We start from the raw sequence: 19,376 nt of genomic DNA on the forward strand, positions 1-19,376 counted from the left end.
TTGAGCTGTCTCTCTGTCCGTAGAAAGGTGGCCTCCACTCCATTCCTGTTATTGGGCAGGGAACTTGGATCCTCAATCCAGGGGTATTTTGTGTCCCAGTGAGCCTCCTGACTGTGTGCATCTTTTTCCACGTAGGTAAGGCCTCGTCTGATGATCTCCAGTTCTTTCTCCTCACTCAGAGTCATGTCTTTACCTCCCGGTTGACAGTTACCACATCTGCATCCTCCACACATGGGTTCACAGGCTGCTCCAATGCTGTCCCATTTCCACCAGTCTAAGAACTCTCTGCCAGCTGCAATTTCATCCAAGCCATAACAGATCAGCTCATGAGCTCTCTCCGTGCCTCTGGGTGTCTTGACTCTTACCTTGAGTAAGTATCTTTTGGTCTTTACCTTCATGGCCATGCCTCCGACTCCATGGACAACCAGTGTGATTCTTTCACTTCGTAGTTTCAGTCTTCTGGCAGCTCTGTGAGTGATGTAGTTGGTGTCTGATGCTAAGTCAATGAGTGTTCCAATCTTCTGCCCCGCATTGGTGGTTACCTCAAGGAGCATAAGAATAACTGGTAACTCACATGTGTTTGAGTCCATCACTCCAGGTAAGTTTTTTCCAGTGCAGTGTGATTTTGCAGCCATGTTGGTGAAAGCTTTCCTGAACTTTTCTGCCATGTCTGGGCGGAGCTCAGATATTAATTTCTCTTGTTCCTCTGTGAGGGTTTGCCTTCTGGTGCTGGGTTTTCCCACTTTCTCAGATTCTTTCCCCTTGAATCCTCCTTTCAGGCAGAGAAAGAAATGGTGGTCTCTCTTGCAGTCTCTGTTCCTGCACAGGTAAGTGTCTGTACATTCCTCGTCCTCTTCATGACACATGAGGCATCTTCTACATGCTCCTAGCTTTTCAACGGCGTTTAGCTTTTCACCAGGCTTTAATTCTTTGAACCGCTTGCAAAAGAAAATCTTCTCTCTGTGCCTTTCGTCTCCACAGACAACACATCCTCCTCTTCTTGTGGACTTTGTGGAGGCAAACCTCTTCTCCGGGTAGGTAGGTTTCTTCTCCGGTCTCTCACCTACACCCAGTTGGTCTAGTTTCTCTAGAATGTCCTCCTGAGTCTTTAAGAATGTGAGGAGGCTATCGAAGTGATTGTCAGGTGTGACTCCGTTTCTTGGATTGACCATGAATGTCAGCCAGTCCCTCTTCATATTGTCAGGTAGTTTGCTCTCTATGGATCTGATCACCAGGGGATTCTTGATGGCTCCAGCACTTTCAAGCTCGGTGAGGTCATTCAGGGCCTTTTCCACAGCTTGAATTAGGTCAATTACCTTCCTCGGCTGGTACGACTTCAAGGGAGGGATCCTCTCCAGGTCCTCGATTATTTCCAAGGCAATTGCTGACTTGTTTCCGTACCTGTTTTGAAGCACTCTGAATATGTCTTCCGCAGTGTTGTATGTAGACAGCCGCAGGTCTCTGCATATCCTCTCGTCCACACTGTCAAGGAGTTGGAACTTCTTTACCTCCACTGAGCCAGTCGGTTCTCCCTGCTTTTGCAGGCTTTCCCAGTCTTTCCTCCATCTGTGGAAATTCCTCTTGAACCCAGTGAATTTCGGTAGACTGGTTGGCTTTATTCTCACCACTGCTTGTGGAACCGGCTGTGGAACTGCCATCAGTTGGGGCTCTGATCCTCTTCTTCCCTCTTCTGCAATTCTTTGTGCGGTGAGGAATTCTGCTCTCCTGGCCTCAAGGTTGCTGCGGAATGTTCTCAGGTCTTTCAATCTGCCTTTCAGGTCTGCTGTCTGATCATGTGGAATCCATTTTTCCCAGTCTTTCAGGCTTGCTATTGCCTCATGGATTAGCCTCTCTGCTTCTCTCAGCTGCATTTCGTAGCCGTCTCTATTGATAGCAGCGATGGGGTTTGCTTGGGCTCTGTCACAGGCTCTTTCCGCTTCTCCAATTGCAGAGTGAACCTCCTCCTTACCGTATCTTGGCCAGAGGTTGGATTGGATCGCTTCACGGATGTCCCCCAGCCTCGCGTCGCACTCTTCTATTGTCCTTTCAAGCTCAGCCTGCTGGTGCATGTCGAGCTTGACCTCTTCATCCTTCTCAGTTCCTGCTTCAGCATCTGCCAGTAGACCAGCCCTGTAGTCATCATTTGCATCGCTGACACATCTTGCCAGGGAGCTGAGCTTGTAGAACTCCTCTTGTAGTTCATGTTTGACCAGGCCATCTGCAGCTTTGCTCAGGTAGTTTGCCTGTTTGGTGAAGGCACTTTTAGCTGAGGTCCTCTCTTGCTTCAGTTGCTTGACTGACTTGCCAAGAGCCTCCTCCGCCATGGTGGAGAATTTCAAGTCCTTCGCGTCGACAGCTTGACTTCAGGCCTTTAATCCTTGTCCTCACTATCCACAGTGGTTATTAACTGTCAAGTTATGTGCTGTTGAAGTGTGTATTTGTTGACCACAGCTCTGCCCAAACTTGAAAACGGCTGATCAACTGCTGAAGGACACGATGGACAACTCAATTCTGTTCAATCTTGAGTTTTTTATTTTGGGTCAGAAGTGGATGAATGGGGTGTAACAGAATAGGTTAATAACCTAGGATAAACAGAAAGACAAAGGCATTAATAGCAAATAATTTCAGTTCACACTTCTTAATATAAAGAATAAATGAATTAATAAATGTTAATGTTACTTGATAAATGAAATGAAATTAAACTTATTCAGATTAATTCAACTCAAATCATTTCAAAAAGGTTAACAATTAAAGTAACAAGCTACACCAAAGGTCACTATTAGAGTACTAGAAGCAAAGCACGAGTACCAAAGTACTTCTATAAAATCAAAATAAAGTTTCCAATTTACTCAACAAAAATAACCATTGCAACCACAAACACACAATCAAAGCATTTGGGAAGCATGGCCTCCAAACTTAAACATCTACTGTTCTGTACCAGTGGTGTCTTCAATGGTCGATCAGGAGATGTGGCTGTGAGGTGTCTCCAGGAGCAGGCAAGAGAGCTGACTGAGCCAGCTCCAAACATTTAACCATGCTTCCTGTATGGGTGCGCAGGTGAATGTGCTTCCTCAGGCACTTCCTTCCTCTTACCTGGGGTTCCACCACTGATGTGGTTGCCCCCTGCAGGTTTGGAGTGTCTGGGATCTGAGACTGTGGCTCCTTTCTCAGTGAACCAGGTTTTGACACAACAATGACCTTCTTCAATGCCAAAATTGAAAATATCCACCAGACACTGACTGCTTCAAATAACTCCTCTCCGCACTCTTGGCCTACATCGTCCTTTAGCTCTCCGCTCGCCAGCTTCACACTGCCAACTGTCTCTGAAATAACTGGTCTTATTCATAAATCCAAGCCATCTACCTGCCAGTTAGACCCCCTACCTACCCACCTGGTAAAAATCTGCCTACCTGCCCTATCCGCGTTAATAACCGACATCATTCATTCCTCACTGACTTCTGGTGTTGCCCCAGCATCACTAAAGACTGCTACAATAACACCAACACTCAAGAAACCTGGCGCTGATCCGAATGATTTGAACAACTTCCTACCGATCTCAAACCTGCCATTTCTCTCCAAAATTCTGGAAAGAACTGTTGCAGCCCAGCTCCACACCCACCTATCCGACAATAAACTCTATGAACAATTTCAGTCTGGCTTCCGTCCCCTTCACAGCACCGAGACAGCACTAGTGAAAATCACCAATGACCTCCTGATGGCATCTGACTCTGGACTTCTCTCCATTCTGGTTCTCCTCGACCTGAGCGCAGCTTTTGACACTGTCTCCCACGAAATCCTCCTGGACAGGTTATCCTCCATTGGAATCACTGACATCCCTCTGGCCTGGTTCCAATCATATCTCTTTGGCCGCACACAGTTTGTTCAACTTAAGAACCTGAGATCCGGCTCCTCCCCAGTCTCTAGTGGTGTTCCCCAGGGCTCTGTCCTTGGCCCCCTCCTGTTCATTATTTATCTTCTGCCTCTTGGTCATATTCTCAGGAAATTTTACATTCAATTCCATTGTTACGCTGATGATACCCAACTCTATCTTTCCACTAAGCCTTCTTCCACTCTGCCACCCATCGCCCTATCGGATTGCTTACTGGAAATTAAATCATGGCTCTCACTCAACTTTCTTAAACTCAACGGCGAAATAACTGAGGTCCTCCTCATTGGTACCAGATCTACCCTAGCAACACTCAACACTTTCTCCATGTCCATCGACAATTCCACTGTTCCTACATCGCATCAGGTAAAGAGCCTGGGTGTTATCCTGGACAGCACATTATCTTTCGAAGCCCACATCAATAACGTTACTCGGACTGCATACTTCCATCTACGGATGATCAACCGCCTCCGTCCCTCACTTTCACCAACCTGCACCGCTATCCTGGTAAACACCCTGATCACATCCCGTCTGGACTACTGTAACGCTCTCCTCTTTGGTCTTCCACGGAAATCTCTTCACAAACTCCAGCTGGTCCAGAACGCAGCCGCCCGTATCATTACCAGAACCCCCTCTATTGAACACATCACTCCTGCCCTGCAGCAACTTCATTGGCTCCCTATCAAATCCCGCATTGACTTTAAGATTCTACTCCTCACTTACAAGATCCTTCACAACCTGGCACCATCATATCTCTCTGAACTTATTCACATCTACATACCCTCCCGAACTCTCCGATCCTCCTCCGCCAACCAGCTCTTTGCCCCATCTGCCAACTTAACTACCATGGGGTCAAGAGCTTTCAGCCGATCTGCCCCCCGCCTTTGGAACTCTCTCCCACCAGACATTTGCACTTCGGACTCTGTTTCCACCTTTAAATCCCGCCTGAAAACGCACTTATTCAGAGTGGCATACTCTGTCTCACACTAACTATGCAATCATGTTCTTGCTTATTTGTTGCACTGATGCACTTTATAGTCACATTCATATTTATTTCTTTATCTTTGCACTAAAATGTACCTGATTTTTATTGTTTGATGTACTGTTGTCGTGTTTTTGTGCCTTGTAAGGTGTCCTTGAGTGCTTTGAAAGGCGCCTTTAAATAAAATGCATTATTATTATTATTATTATTATTATTACTCTCACTGCCAAGAAGTCGGAGACAAAAGTCCCACATTCCAGCTTTAAAATATCTCATATAAGCTTCACATCAACTTTTAAATGCATTTTTGCACAAAGGCCTGTGTGGACACACTGTGGATTTTTGCCTACATCACTTTAAAAGCAAGAGTCAAAAACTTCACCAAAGATTCTTTATTGGCCACACATTTCTGTACATATTTAGGATCTGAGGTATCGGGCAGACAATGAGAGAAAGTAGGACTTATTTAACGTTTAACATTTAAAGTTTCTTTTTGTTTTGGGTGGTGGTGCCGAAACACTTGAATTGAGCTGGTGTGTCGCCAGTGTTTTTCTATTGCATGGCAAGGTAAAAGAAGTTGAAGATGCAGTAAGAGCCTGTTGGTTACAGCTCTTCATCTTACTGTTGCTGTTTTTTGCTTGCACTCTGCATTATTTCAAACTAATTCACTGAAAAAAGCTTCAAGTTTCCCCAGATCTTGGTGTGTAGAACAGTTTTAATTGTAGGATAGCACGACCGATGAAGCTCAGTTAATTCCTTTATAAACTCTTTTTTTCATTTTGTCACAGGTTAGAGAACGTGACTTTCTGTTTATTTTTCAAAGATCAGATCTGATCGGGTAACAGATCACTAAGTTAGGAGTGATCACCCATTGCTGTGTCTTGTGTGTCAATGCTAAACCAGTGTGTGCAAGGCATGGCATTCCTGTGGTCTGTTCCAAAGCAAGCTTATTGTCAAACACCTGACTTGAATACGCCCTGTGTGTGTGTGTGTGTGTGTGTGTGTGTTTACTGCATATTTTTTTAAAGAGTTTGATGAGGTAAAAGACTTGGCATTTTTTCAGGAATCAGATCCAAGTCAGAAGAAACTATTGATACCACATTGTGTTAACATTAATGTGGAATGTGTTTCCTTGTTGTTGCATATGGGGATATCCGCATGTTTCATAATTTGAGATTCCAGGCCAACTCAAGTGAGAAGGTGTGTGTATATATACATCTACTGGTCTTCCTTATCTAAGCCAAACTCCTTTTTGTTCATCCTCTGTGTGTCCAACATCACTACTGCAAAGGTAAGGAAAATACTTTTTGTTAAACAGACTTTTTATTAAGTAATACTTTGTCACAATTTTGATGGTCAAAATGTTAATAGGCTACTTTAAGTATTAAAAATTACAAACATTTTTCCAGCCACTATTCATTGTGTCACCAGAAACTATGAAATAGATTATAAAAATAATAATATGCAAGAAAATGACTGTCAGGTCATTTAATCAGATTCAATAAACAATAACAAACCTTTATACTGTGATAGTTTTACATCTCCAGTTTCTCTTCATATAACTCCTACGAAACGACTCGTATGGCTATAAGCAGAATTTATCCATATGTCCGGTAACATTTGGACAGTTTGAAGAGCCGCACAATTAAATTATTTCTTCCGCGTTGAAGTTATCAGATAGCTAACCGGAAGTTAGCTTCTCAACCGGCAGACGTACATTCATCCAGCCAGTTCAGGAAAGAGGAAAGTTCCACAGACTGAAGATAATGTGAACTACAGAGATTTATATGGCAGTGATAGGCATAATCGGTATTGCGTTAACTCGTTTGGGAAGGGCATAAATGTAATGGTTTATCATTTATCAAAAATCCCGCACTGCAGTGTGAAGAGCTGGCAAAATATTGTCGATCGTGTCGCCCCCCTAGTGGTTGTGGCCTTAGACAACCGCATAGACCGTTTATGCCACGGGCCGGCCCTGTTATTTATGCATCAGTTCTTAGTCCAATGAAATACAATATGATTCATAACAGACAGATAAGATAAATGGTCTTCAGTCTTTTTATTTTAAAAAGTTAACTGCATTAATAAATGAATTAATTAAAAGCATCTTACATTCTCTTGCCCGTGTGAGAATAAGAAAATGAGGTGGAGGCAGAGTGCTCCACTGCGTTATTAACGTCATGTCTCCAGCAGTGGAGAGCAGCCTCTCTGCTGCACCATCACTGTCCAACATATTGAGCATGGGCAGGGTTGTTGATGTGAAACAACCAAAGAATCGGTTTAAATTGTATTATATAATGCTGTAGAGTGTGTTGCTGCAGTTGTATGTCTTGTTTGTTACTGCTGTTTGCTGTTCTACTCTGCTAACAAATAACTTTCAGTGTTGAAAGTTTACAGTATACTTCACATTCATCTCGCACAGGTAGTTATTTAGTCATTAAATCAAAAGATGCTTTCAACCTCTGCCTTTTGTGAAGATGAATTACAAGATAACTCTAGTGTGTGTGCATGCTGTAGACCGTCCAGGTGCTGCAATTTCCTTGTGGTTGAGTTCTGCCTTTTTATTTCTGTCAGCCACACAAGCATCAGATCAGTTTTAGACTTCTGCAAATCGATGCAGAAGTGTCGATGTCTGTATTGCAATGCATCTAAGAATTTGGAAATGTTCTCATTAAAAATTGACTCAAAATGATTAATTGATTATCAAAATGGCTGGTGATTAATTTAAAGCTATAGTGCCGGACTTTTAAATATAAATAAACATTCTTTTACATTGAAGCCCTGCAAAATTAGTTCACACAATGTTGATTAGCCTGTCACTGCCACGTAAATATCTGTATTTCACCAATACTGAAGCTTTTAATCTAGTGTCGGGTTTCACATTCCCCGATTGGATCAAATTCTGATAGTGAAAGTTTAATTTAATTATATTTTGATGTTTTGGATAATACGAGCACATTTGTTGGGTTTAATGTTTAATTTGTTATGTTTAACACAGATGGCATCAGGTTGTCACTTCGTTTTCTTCCTGTGTTTGACCAGTGGACTGTTCATTGCAGGAACTGTAAGTTAAACTTCCAAAGTGTCCTTGTCTCTCTTTTTTGTTGTAGGAGAAAAAAAAATCTTAGTAATTACTGTCATACACAATTACACTGTTTTCCCATTACAAGTGATCATCACCATAATTACAATCACAAGCACATTTTCAAATGCATGAGGCACCACATCTTCATAGCCTATTGAAACCATGGGGAGGTGGGTCTGAAAACTGAGAGTCTGTCACCAGAGACCAAAGTTCACATGTTCATATTCCACATACACCATGGTCTATACATAATGTTAGTTTTGTCACTATATTTGCTACATAAAATTCTGTGGAGCTGCTGAGTTAAACACTGAAATTATTACCAGCTTATTAAACGATGTGTTCATGTTCACAGATCACAGAGTCGGCCACAGATAACTCAGACGAGCAAGGTTGGTAACTGTGTTTGGCTTTATTTGGTTGAAATAATTCCAATTGGAGTTGTGCGATATATCTCTTCTATGATATTTTAATTGTTGTTTTAATGATGTGCAGGCTGATCATGTATGTCCCTCACTTTGAGCGTCTATACATTCACTGCCGCTTGTCTGAAATGAAATGTTCTATAAGCCATCAACACTAATAAAATCATTGCTTTGATGACTTAAATGTGCATGCATATTGTTCACCATGCTGCAAGTTACCAAACCAGAATAGCTGCATAAACATATGCATGGCTGAAATAAGTTAAAGTGAGTGAACGTTACTCTTAGTCTGAGAGTACCAACTATTTAAGATGTGCTCTATCGGGATAGGTATCGTTATCAGGACATTACATTTTGGTCATATCGCCCAGGACTAATTCCATTTAATCATATGAAAGTGTTGTGAGTGAGAGGCATGCACTGGTATATGAAAAAATATGAGACTATTCCACTAACCACCGCTGACTGTCTGTTGATGATTTTCTTGCTGAATTGATTGTTTGGTCCATAAAATGTCAGATAATGGTGATGAATGTTATTCACTTTCCTAAAGTATAAGATGCAACCCCACTTAACCTGTACATTTTAATTGGCATTGGATTAATGTTCAATAATCACTAATGACTGTAATGTCCACATGTGCAGCTTATTTCTAACATGATAAGTGTTTTGCAGTGTCTGGTTGTCCCGCTGGTTGGACTCAGTTTGGCTCTCGCTGCTTCATTTTCTATCGCCAGGCAAGGGTATGGGCCGATGCCGAGGTATTTAATGCAAAAACTATTATTCTTTTATTTACACTGGTGCTATGTTGAGGAACACCTTTCAACTAAATATCCAGTTGTTAAAAAATGAAAAGTGCTTACAGCAGTCTGGCCAGGACTTGTTTATGAAACATGGTCACAGATTCAAAATTAAATCTTCAAATGACAATTTTACTTTAACCACCAAACTGTCGTTGCTTTACTGAGGTAATTTGATGTGGGTGGATGTTATTGCATTGCAGGATTTACTTTTATGTTGAATGTTTTGTGTATCTTTATGTTTCTTTGTCTTTTAATATATTGGAACCATGTTGTAATCAGTGTTTTGACTATATCATCACATATGATGTTTGCAAAAAGACCCTTTTGTATTCCACTCTCTTTCTTACTCTTTTTCTCTGTACTCACAACCTAAAATGTTATTTTTATGTCACTGTGTCTCGCTCTGTTTCTCTAGCATATCTGCATCTCTATTGGTGGGAATCTGGCCTCCATCCACAGTGCTGATGAAAACACCTTCCTCAGTGACCTGATTTTAAGAGTGTCTGGTGCTCGCCACCATACCTGGATTGGTGGCTATGATGCAGTGAGGGTGAGACATACAAACACAAGATCTGATGCAGCTTTCTCTGCCATTAGAGCTGCAACTAATAATTATTCTCATTATTGATTAATTTATTAATACAATAATATATCTGATTATTGATTTATTGTTTGTTTTATAAAACGTCAGAAAAGTGTCACTCACTTTTTTCCAAAGCCCAAGATTACATCCTCAAATGTTGTCCCGACCAACAGCAAACAAAATACATTCAGTTTACTGTCAAAAGAGGACTAAAGAATTTAAGAATTTGGAAGATGGAATTTGGACTTTTTTCTCTGAAAAAATGACACAAAACGAAGTTAATTCAAATTAATCAAATTGCAATTATTACATTTTATATTAATTTAATAGTATCAATAAGGCCTACACCATCCTTAAAGACCCATCCCACCTGGCTCACACTGAGGCAGATGTTACAGGACAAAACACGGACATGCAGGTTAAAAAACGTTGTTTTTTTTATCCTAGAGCAATAAATGCTCTAAATGCTCCAAAAATCTGATCCTGTATTAACTGCAACAGCAATTTCTTAGTTTAATATTAAGGAGAATTGTGCAATACTGATGGCAGCAAGAGGAATGCCTTGTGTGTGTATTTTGTTTTAGTTAGTTTAGTATTTAGTTAGTTTTAGTACTAATTACTCATTTATTTTATTCCTTTACAAGCAGTTTAGTATTTTTTAATTTCAATTTGGTTGTACATGTACAATGACAATAAAGACTACTCTGATACTGACTCTCTAATTGATTAATTGACTGGTTGTTGCGTAGCAGATTTTAAATTTCATTTGTTGATATCTGCAGGAAAAAATCAACAATTGTCTCTTTAATTAATCGATAGTCAATCTGATCGTCAGAACAGATCAGCACAAGCCTAGCTCGCACTCTTGGTCTGCACAAAACAGGAAGTCACCGATATTTTCATCAACCAAACAATTAATCAGTGAATCCAGAAAATAACAAACAGATTGATTGATAATGGAGAATAATCATAAGTTGCAGCCCTACAAGATAGTTTAGGTTCTATTTTGTATCTTTTTGGTTGTTTTTAACCTTTGATCAGAGAACTAATGCTTCAAATCTGGTTGCAGGTTGCTGCTTTGTTGTAATCTGTTGCATTAGTGTCAAGCGTTAATATTATTTTTGTTTTATATGTGTCACATTACATTCACTATTCCAGGAGGGGACATGGTTGTGGAGTGATGGCTCAAAGTTTCGCTACTTCCGCTGGTACATCAGGCAGCCTGACAACCATGGAGGAAAAGAACACTGCATAGAGATGAACTATGGAGGTACAAATATCATTTCTTGGCTTCCTGATGTTGATTTTTATTGTGGAGAAATACTTTTGTACCAGTACAGTTTGCTGTATGGTCATGTGTTGCCTCTCTGTAGGTACATCAGCAGGCATACTCACATCATTCTTAAAGCTTTAGAAAATGTGCACTTACAGACATTTAAATACATCTTCTTCATTAATTTAGTTGTATAAATAAATAAAACCTCCTCTAAAACATTTATTGTGGCTTTGCTTGTTTGTCAATCTCTCCCTGCAGGATTGTACTGGAATGATCTCCCTTGTCACCATGGAAGATCTTTTGTTTGTGGCAAGGATCTGTGATGCAGCCCATCATACTTCGCCATGCATGCCACAATGAGAACGCCACTTCCTCTGTAATGGTAGAGCTCTTATGATTATTAATCCTGATTTTTGATTATCTGGTAACGTTGAATTAATGAATTTAGAAAAACTGCTGCGATCGTTTAAATATTTCTACTCTGTAACCATTTGCGCCTGTCATGCAAACTAATATTGCAAATATAAAAGAAAACTGTCAAACTCTGTCTCATTTTACTCAAGTTAATATTAAAAAAACAGCAAGCGGACATGAGGGGTTAAAGTTTCCATCAGCAGAGAGAAACTAAAGGAGATGGACCATAAAGTTCAGTATTCATTAAAAGTCACAACTCAAAAAAAAATGGGGAAAAAAGAACAGATGACATGAGTTTGAACACAAATGTAATATTACAGTAGCCTTCCTGTACATGGTAGATTACATGTATGTCTTTGAATTGTGTGCTTTGTATAACAACTGACTGGATTGTTTTTCTTCTAAAATGTCCCACACAGCTCTATTTTCTTTCTTGTTTGAATCATTTTAACTTCATGTAATCAACTAACCAATCAGTAAATAAAACTTATCTTTCATTGAAAGCATGTTTTTGTCTGGTCTTGATTCTTTGACTTATTTTTCTGTTAAAACATAAACACAATAAACACAGTAAACTGAACATCTTGTGTTGTGGACAAAACATTTGAAGATGTCTCCTTGGACTCTGGGAAACAGTGATGATGCTTTTTCACCATATTCTGACATTTTAAGGATCTAATTGATTAATTGAGAAAATAATTAACAGATTTATTGAAAATAAAAATAATTATCAGTTGCAGCTCTAACTAAGACAGCAAAATGACATGTAATGGATCTCTCTTGCATATATTGTCATTTAGCAAACATGTCACCATGTAAAAAAACTGAATATGAAAGCTTGTTGATCACATACCTTTATTGCTGAGTGTGCAGTCACTGCCACAAATATCTGTGTTTTATTTTATCTGACATGACAAAGTTTGTCTCTCCCCCTGGTTCAGCACCTGGGCCCTTTACTGTCAAAGTTGGCTGCTGTACTGAGAAGAGGAGGGGAATCCTCTTTAAGTGGCAGACCACTCACTAGGCCTGATTCACTAAATCGTGCGTGAGAACAGATTGTTTCCAATATTTTTGGAGTAGAATATTTTATTGGTTTTACTAACAGCATTGACTTTGTCACTAATACTCTCCCATATAGCGTTTTTTTAATGGTAACATTTTTTTGCTGTAACTCAATCTGTTTCTTGACTGCTTCCACTAGAGATCAGATTTCATTTTGTGCTTGCAGGCTTTCTGCTCATCTAAACTCTCCATTAAGACACGCAAAACCTTCATTTAAATACTGCTGTTTCCACCTGTTGTCATTTGTCAGTTATTCTTTGGAGACCACCCGCAAAACGCAAGCAAGAAGAACTGCATGAAACATTATTTTGTCTGATTTCGAGGGGGGTGAGTTCCACTGAGCTTTCAACATAAAGATTCGCTGGGTAACAGGAAATCAAACACCATAACTTCCTAAGGTGTGCCTGTTTGAAAAGTTTTTGGGAAAACAGCAGTTTTAGGGGTGCTGGTAGGTGTATTTTGTTACCTTTACACCTGACTTGAATGAGCCTAACAAATGAGATCAGGCTAAAGCGGTTCCATAAAGGCCAATCCACATTCTCGCAATCAAACTAATTCAAGACAGGCTCAAGTATTCAGACTAATTGCGTGTGCACGCCAACCATGAGCAGCCCATGATGTCGAACACAGATCAAACGGATTCACAATGACATTAATCCACCACAAAAGAGCCACACAGAAGCAGCAGTCTCCAGCACACACTTCTGCTGGAGACATATGTAGAATTTAAACATATGATCACAAAAAACAATAAATAAAATCCAAGCAAAAGGCTGGCAGGAAATTGCTGATCGACTGAATTGGTAGGACTGTAACCTCATTTATAATTCATAACAGCTAGCTTAACTAGCACCCAATGTTTTCTTACAACATTAAAGTGGTGGTTTGATTTATTATTTTTATTTATTTTATTATTTTAATTCACCTACTTATCTAACCTCGTGTTCCCAAATAATTTCAGGCTAACCATTAGTTTTCTAGTTATGTTAAATTGTATTTCCGTAGATCATATTTGGACATATAGTATTTAGATAACTGGATCATTTGAATATTTTGATAACATTTTGAAAATAATAATAATCTAATGTATATTTTGGAGCAACTTGTACTGTACCAGGACCATCTACCTCAGCTGACTGCTGCTGAAGGAACATGGTCAGAGACTTCAGGCTCATCTCCTCCCTCCTCTGATGTGACTGCAGCTCCAGAGCTCATAACTGCTGAACCACAGCCTTCTACATACTCTGTTACCCCCCAACATCCAGTACCAGCACTACCTATAGATCCATTACACACATTTTAATAAACTTTGGTTTTCAAATAAAGTCAGAGTTGTTGTTAATTCATGTTCCATCTCTAGTGTGTGTTTTCATGTTCGTTCAGTTATGAGCAGCGTGTGTGGTTTGGTGCTTGTGTCTGAAGTGTTTTGGGGCCACAAACAGAATTTTGTTTAGGGCCACCAAAATCCTAGGGCCGGCCCTGATCCTCTGAATTGATGGAAACATGACTGTGTGTCTAAATAATGACAGAGTGCACAGTAATTATTTACAAAGCACATTTCATTACAGGTAAATTGCATGTGCTTTAAAGGATATATTCAATAAAAAAGAACACTGACAACCACCCATCCTCCAAAACACCTTGACAAACCAAACAACCACCTCAAAGACACAAATAGACACAGACACACACACACACACATTAATAACTAATCACAAGACTGTAAATTATACAAGAATATTAACTGGGAAATAAAATGATGCCTCATATGTATGAAAATTGAGCTTTGTCGTACGATGTTTAGTCATGTTTTCTTGTTTGCACGTGGATGCACAAAATTGTATTTTAGATGGATGCAAATATTTGTTGCCCTCTTCTACATTACAGACAGTCCACACTGAAAGCATATGGACACATTTTTGGTCTTATTCTTTCTCTTAAATTTTGGTATCACAGCCTCATGTTAACTTACATAAGAACAGGTTATTGGACCTTGGTTATAGGGTTGGCTATCAGTAACAATGATCATAAGAAATAATTATTAAAATCAATAGAAATTATTTATAAGAACTAATACTAGCAGGGCCAAAAGTTGTCATAAAATGTACTTGATTATCAAATTGGAGCTCTGATTAATAAGGAACTTAACTATGATCAAAATTACCACATCAATATGTAGTCATGGTAGAAGATTTTGGAGTTCTGTGCAGAGCAGAGGTTGGCAGACTCAGGTACAAAATTAAGCAGACAGCATGTATATCCAAAAGTATTTATTTAAAAACCATAACAAAAGTAAAATGGTACACTATCTGTAGCACCTTTCTAGTCTTCCAACCACAATTTTTAAAAAAAGGTGGAAATAAAGGTTAATGATTTCAGAATGCACTTTCACATGACAATCATTCGTCTGGTTTCCTTCTTCGATCTTTAAAGATAGTAAAAATACACAATATGTAATCTAAGTAGTGAGGCTATATACTGGTGTGTTTATGTTGTGTGTGCGGGAACAAGGAGGCCAGGGTACTAGGCTAGTTGCAGGGGGGGGGGGGGGTCTGGTTTCTTTCACTGTCATCCATCTTCGGTCCAACGCCCCAACCCCCCTCTAACTAACGTGTCCTTTTAAATGTGTCTGTTGTTTATTCAAAAAGAGGACCTGTGTGCTGGCATCAGTTCTGGCTTCAGTTTATGGCAGGAAAGGTGAGAGGTGTGTAGATTTGCAGTGTCGCCAGATAGTTCTGAGACATGTTGGTGGGCATTTCCGGCAACAACAGTTAGTAACTTTTAGTTAACTCCAGTCAAGCCAAGGAGGACAAAATTGGAGAACATCAGACAAATTAGGCAGAAATGCAAAACAAGCACTTATGTTTACTCATAAGGCAGACCAGTGAGAAAAACAATAAAAAAGGTGGAATTAACAAGTAATGATGTCTTGATGCACTTAATGCACCTGGTGCACCGCAGACGATGTCAATCGTCTGGCTTCCTTCTTTGACCTGTACTTGAGTTTCTGAGCAGCTGTTGGGTAAGAAAAGCAAAACGACTGTTTTAGTTCTTTGTTAATGGACTCAAATGGAAACTCATTTTAAGTGTCTTATAAAGGAGAAGATACAAAATAATGTCGCACTGATGCAATAATGAACCGATATGAATTTTTAAAAAAATAAACAACTCTTACAATGATGTAGTGGGTCATTGTTTTTTTAAGTTAAGTTGCAATATTAAGTTGCTGAATAACTGACAGGCATCCAGATAACCAGATGAAAAAAAGTATGATACTGGGGGATTTGCAATGTCTTGAAATTCCCATGCATGATGGGGATTTGTTCCACTGGTGCAAAAAAAAAAACCCCTGTGCACACTAAAAATCACAGTATGATATATAGCAGGGAAAAAACTTCTTTTGATTTGCTTTTTGTGCTTTTAGTCAATAAGTAAATAAATATAATAAATCAATAGAAAAAAAGTGCTTTACATTGTCCAAGCTGTGCAGTTCACGCCATCTGGTGAAAAATAACCCGGCTGACAGTCTTCACACACTGTATCATTTCTGCTGGTTCCTTTGGAGAAAAAGACACACGTAAGATTCCTCTCATTCACTGATTGTTCACTGACAGAACAGTCTGACTTTAACTTTTCTTACCAGGTTCTTTTATCCCCTGACCAGGTATGCAGTGTGTGTGTTTCTCTGCCAAACTGCATCCTGTATCGGTCAAACTTTTGCAGAAATGCCCATTTATAACTTCACAAACAGTATTGTTTACTGCTGTGCAGGTCTGCAGGGCAGAAAGACCGTGAGCTAAAAAACAAAACAAAACAGGAATATAGTCAATGTTTTATTAGTAGACATGGATTATTATTATTATTCTTCTTAAAATATACTATAATTGTATAAACAAGACTATACTTTTTAATTGGTTAAATATTTGTATTTGACTAAACCCTTTTCAAAAGACAGAGGTTTTAGATACCTGGATCACAGGAAGTGCAGGTAAAACACTTGTTCAGACCATTGGCTTGGTTCATAAAAGTTCCTCTCTCACAGGGGACGCAGCGTGTGCCTGACTGTAGTGTGCAGTCTCTTCGAACAACTGTTCCTGTCCAGAGAACAAAACAGGTGAATAACTGTTAGAGCAGATGATAGATGCAGTTAAAATGATAAATATGAAGTTGTTTCAGGCCAGTCTTGCATGAGAATGCTAAAAATGTTATTCTGAGTGGATTTTATGTTGGTGTTAACAATGTGTCAATTAATTATCCTGTTTGTCTCAATGACAGGTCCGTCTAAGCACAGGCTCAGCTAGAGACCTAAACATGTGAAAAGTACGCCACAAAAACATAACTTTATTTTGAAAACAATACTCAAATGCAAAGTAAGCAAACAAAAGAAGATGGAGATCCCAGCTGAAAGAAAGAAAAGATGGGGACATCACTGAGCCAGCCATGCAGGTGGCTGTCACACTCAGCTTATCCCCCTAAAAAAAAAACAAAAAAAAAAAAATCTAACTTAACTCAATGAAAACCCAATAACTAGACTACCAGTGATCTCCATCCCAAACTAACATAACAAAAGCTCATCACTCAAAAAGAGTGAGTCTTCACCCACTCCTCCTCAAATGCTCTGATTAAATTGCTTTCAGGTGCTCCCTTACTACAAAAATAGATAGAGGTGGAGGGAGAGAGAGGGGCATACACACCACAACCCAAGCAGTATGAAACAGCGCCCCCACATGGCCACACACCACAACCCAAGCAGTATGAAACAGCGCCCCCACATGGCCACACACCACAACCCAAGCAGTATGAAACAGCGCCCCCACATGGCCACACACCACAACCCAAGCAGTATGCAACAGCGCCCCCACATGGCCACACACCACAACCCAAGCAGTGTGCAACAGCGCCCCCACATGGCCACACACCACAACCCAAGCAGTATGCAACAGCGCCCCCACATGGCCACACACCACAACCCAAGCAGTATGCAACAGCGCCCCCACATGGCCACACGTTACATATGCCAACACAGTAACCTTGGCGCTTACAATTTTAATTTAAAAAAAAGAAAAGGAAGTCAGACTGTGGTAGATGTAAAAACTAAAACAACAAAATATTGACTCCCTCTCAGTCTCTCCACTGTTGCCACTAGTAACAAACAGCATCCATTTATGTCAGTAAATAGACTTGTTACTGTTTAATACCCTGAGACTCTTCATTTAATGAAATTTGCGAAACGAAACATGCAAAACATCCCACTCTGCAACTCTATTAATTCCAGTTTCATTATGGACTAATATGATGATAACAATAAGTGAAAAACAAACGAAATAAGACACACAACAACCATACAAAAACGTTTTGAAATTTCATATGCTCAACGTTATACACTCACGGATGTTAGACGCACTTCTTTTAGTTTCATGTTTTGGCGACGTTATTCATAGAAACGTCAAGTCCTCTTTAAAACAAACATAAAGCTGAAGTACATCGTGGACTGTGCGCTTAATAAGGCACCTATGATGTGACCGTCGAGTGTTATCAAAAGTGAATCGTGGGCGTGAGAACAATACATGTTACAACAGTAAAGATTTAAGTGTTTGGTACCTTCATGACACATTGGACAGCATTGCCCGTCCCGTGTGATGTACTCATCAACTCTGCAGCACAATGTTCGTACCGTGAAGACAGCAACAATCTCTGAAGAAAATAAATATATATTGTAAGAATAAGAAGAAACACAGACATTTTCAGCGTGTATACATCTGGGAATTGACTCGTCTCATGTAGTTGTAATTGATCTATAGATTTTATAGCGCAGCTGTACTTAAGAGTGAGTAGCAGATTCTGTCTCAGGTCCAGGTCAGCTACTGTTCACTTACCAAAGACAAACAACGTGGAAAACATATCACATGCTGATGAGTTTTTTCAGTCTTGAGGTCAATGCAGGAAGTCGGTTATAAGGAAAGTCCCCCGCAGATTCAAACTGCGCAACCGCAAAATGAGTGTGTGTGTGTGTGTGTGTTTTCTTTAGTAGTAGTATTCATGGCCATATAACAACATTCTACACCACAAAAAACGTAAACACTAAGGAGCTGCATGTCAGAGTAGAGTAGCACTATAGTTCACAGAGGGAACAGAAACAAGATCGATTTAAATGATATAATCAGTATAAATAATTTAACTGCAGAAACAGGAAACAGGGAGAGTCCAACACCCACGTTCAAAAACAATGAACACAGAGCATCAGAAACTTAAGGTGAACTTGTAGATATTATCAATATGGTAACCTCGACCGTAGTGATCCCGAAGGAAACATGATGAAGACACATTTCGGCTGAGACGTTAACATGCGGTGGTGACACATAAACCACCATTACCGCTGCTGCGTCTGTGCATCTGATACACAGGAAATACAGTCAATAGTATACAATTAAATAAAATATAATAAATATAACAGAGGGTGGACTTCAAACATTTAAAAACAAACATGTTACATAGACTATTTAACTAAAATGATCTTAGTTGTATTGATTCGTTTAGTAAACCTAGTAAACTTATTTTCTGCAACACGACCAGCAGGGGGCACTGCAGCACCTCTACTCCCAGTATCTTTTAATAGAGGCGCTGTCTACCAATAAACTGATCCACGTATTGTCAGCCTATTAAGCTTTTTTATCTAGCTTCCTTCCAGAGGCTGTTGCTCTAGCAGACACAGCAATAGCTTGCACTATCTAGCTGAACTGTAGCCCTACTGTCATCTAACTGGACTTTACATTTTCATCCCACATGTGTTCCTTGCACTTTCTCACTTTCATATATTTCAAACTGGATTTAAAGGACAGTGTGTAGGAATTATTGGCATC

At 39.7% G+C, this 19,376-nt stretch overlaps 2 protein-coding genes across 2 annotated transcripts; one reads left to right on the top strand and one right to left on the bottom strand.

Annotated features, from left to right (window-relative positions):
- The first annotated feature begins 7,866 nt into the window (after positions 1-7,866).
- On the top strand, positions 7,867-12,478 carry LOC133987751 (galactose-specific lectin nattectin-like). The gene is made up of 6 exons (XM_062427194.1): positions 7,867-7,932; positions 8,309-8,345; positions 9,054-9,139; positions 9,597-9,731; positions 10,923-11,034; positions 12,396-12,478. The coding sequence occupies exons 1-6, from the start codon at positions 7,867-7,869 to the stop codon at positions 12,476-12,478; spliced, it is 519 nt and encodes a 172-aa protein (XP_062283178.1).
- Positions 12,479-14,775: 2,297 nt separating this feature from the next.
- On the bottom strand, positions 14,776-18,483 carry LOC133987996 (tumor necrosis factor receptor superfamily member 14-like). The gene is made up of 6 exons (XM_062427507.1): positions 18,393-18,483; positions 18,118-18,210; positions 16,485-16,610; positions 16,157-16,312; positions 15,989-16,073; positions 14,776-15,531 (listed from the first exon to the last, which is right to left on the bottom strand). The coding sequence occupies exons 1-6, from the start codon at positions 18,415-18,417 to the stop codon at positions 15,351-15,353; spliced, it is 666 nt and encodes a 221-aa protein (XP_062283491.1). The 5' UTR covers positions 18,418-18,483; the 3' UTR covers positions 14,776-15,350.
- Between the last annotated feature and the right edge of the window lie 893 nt (positions 18,484-19,376).

The sequence above is a fragment of the Scomber scombrus genome, chromosome 10, assembly GCF_963691925.1.
Source record: "Scomber scombrus chromosome 10, fScoSco1.1, whole genome shotgun sequence".
In the NCBI taxonomy this organism is placed as follows: Eukaryota; Metazoa; Chordata; class Actinopteri; order Scombriformes; family Scombridae; genus Scomber; species Scomber scombrus.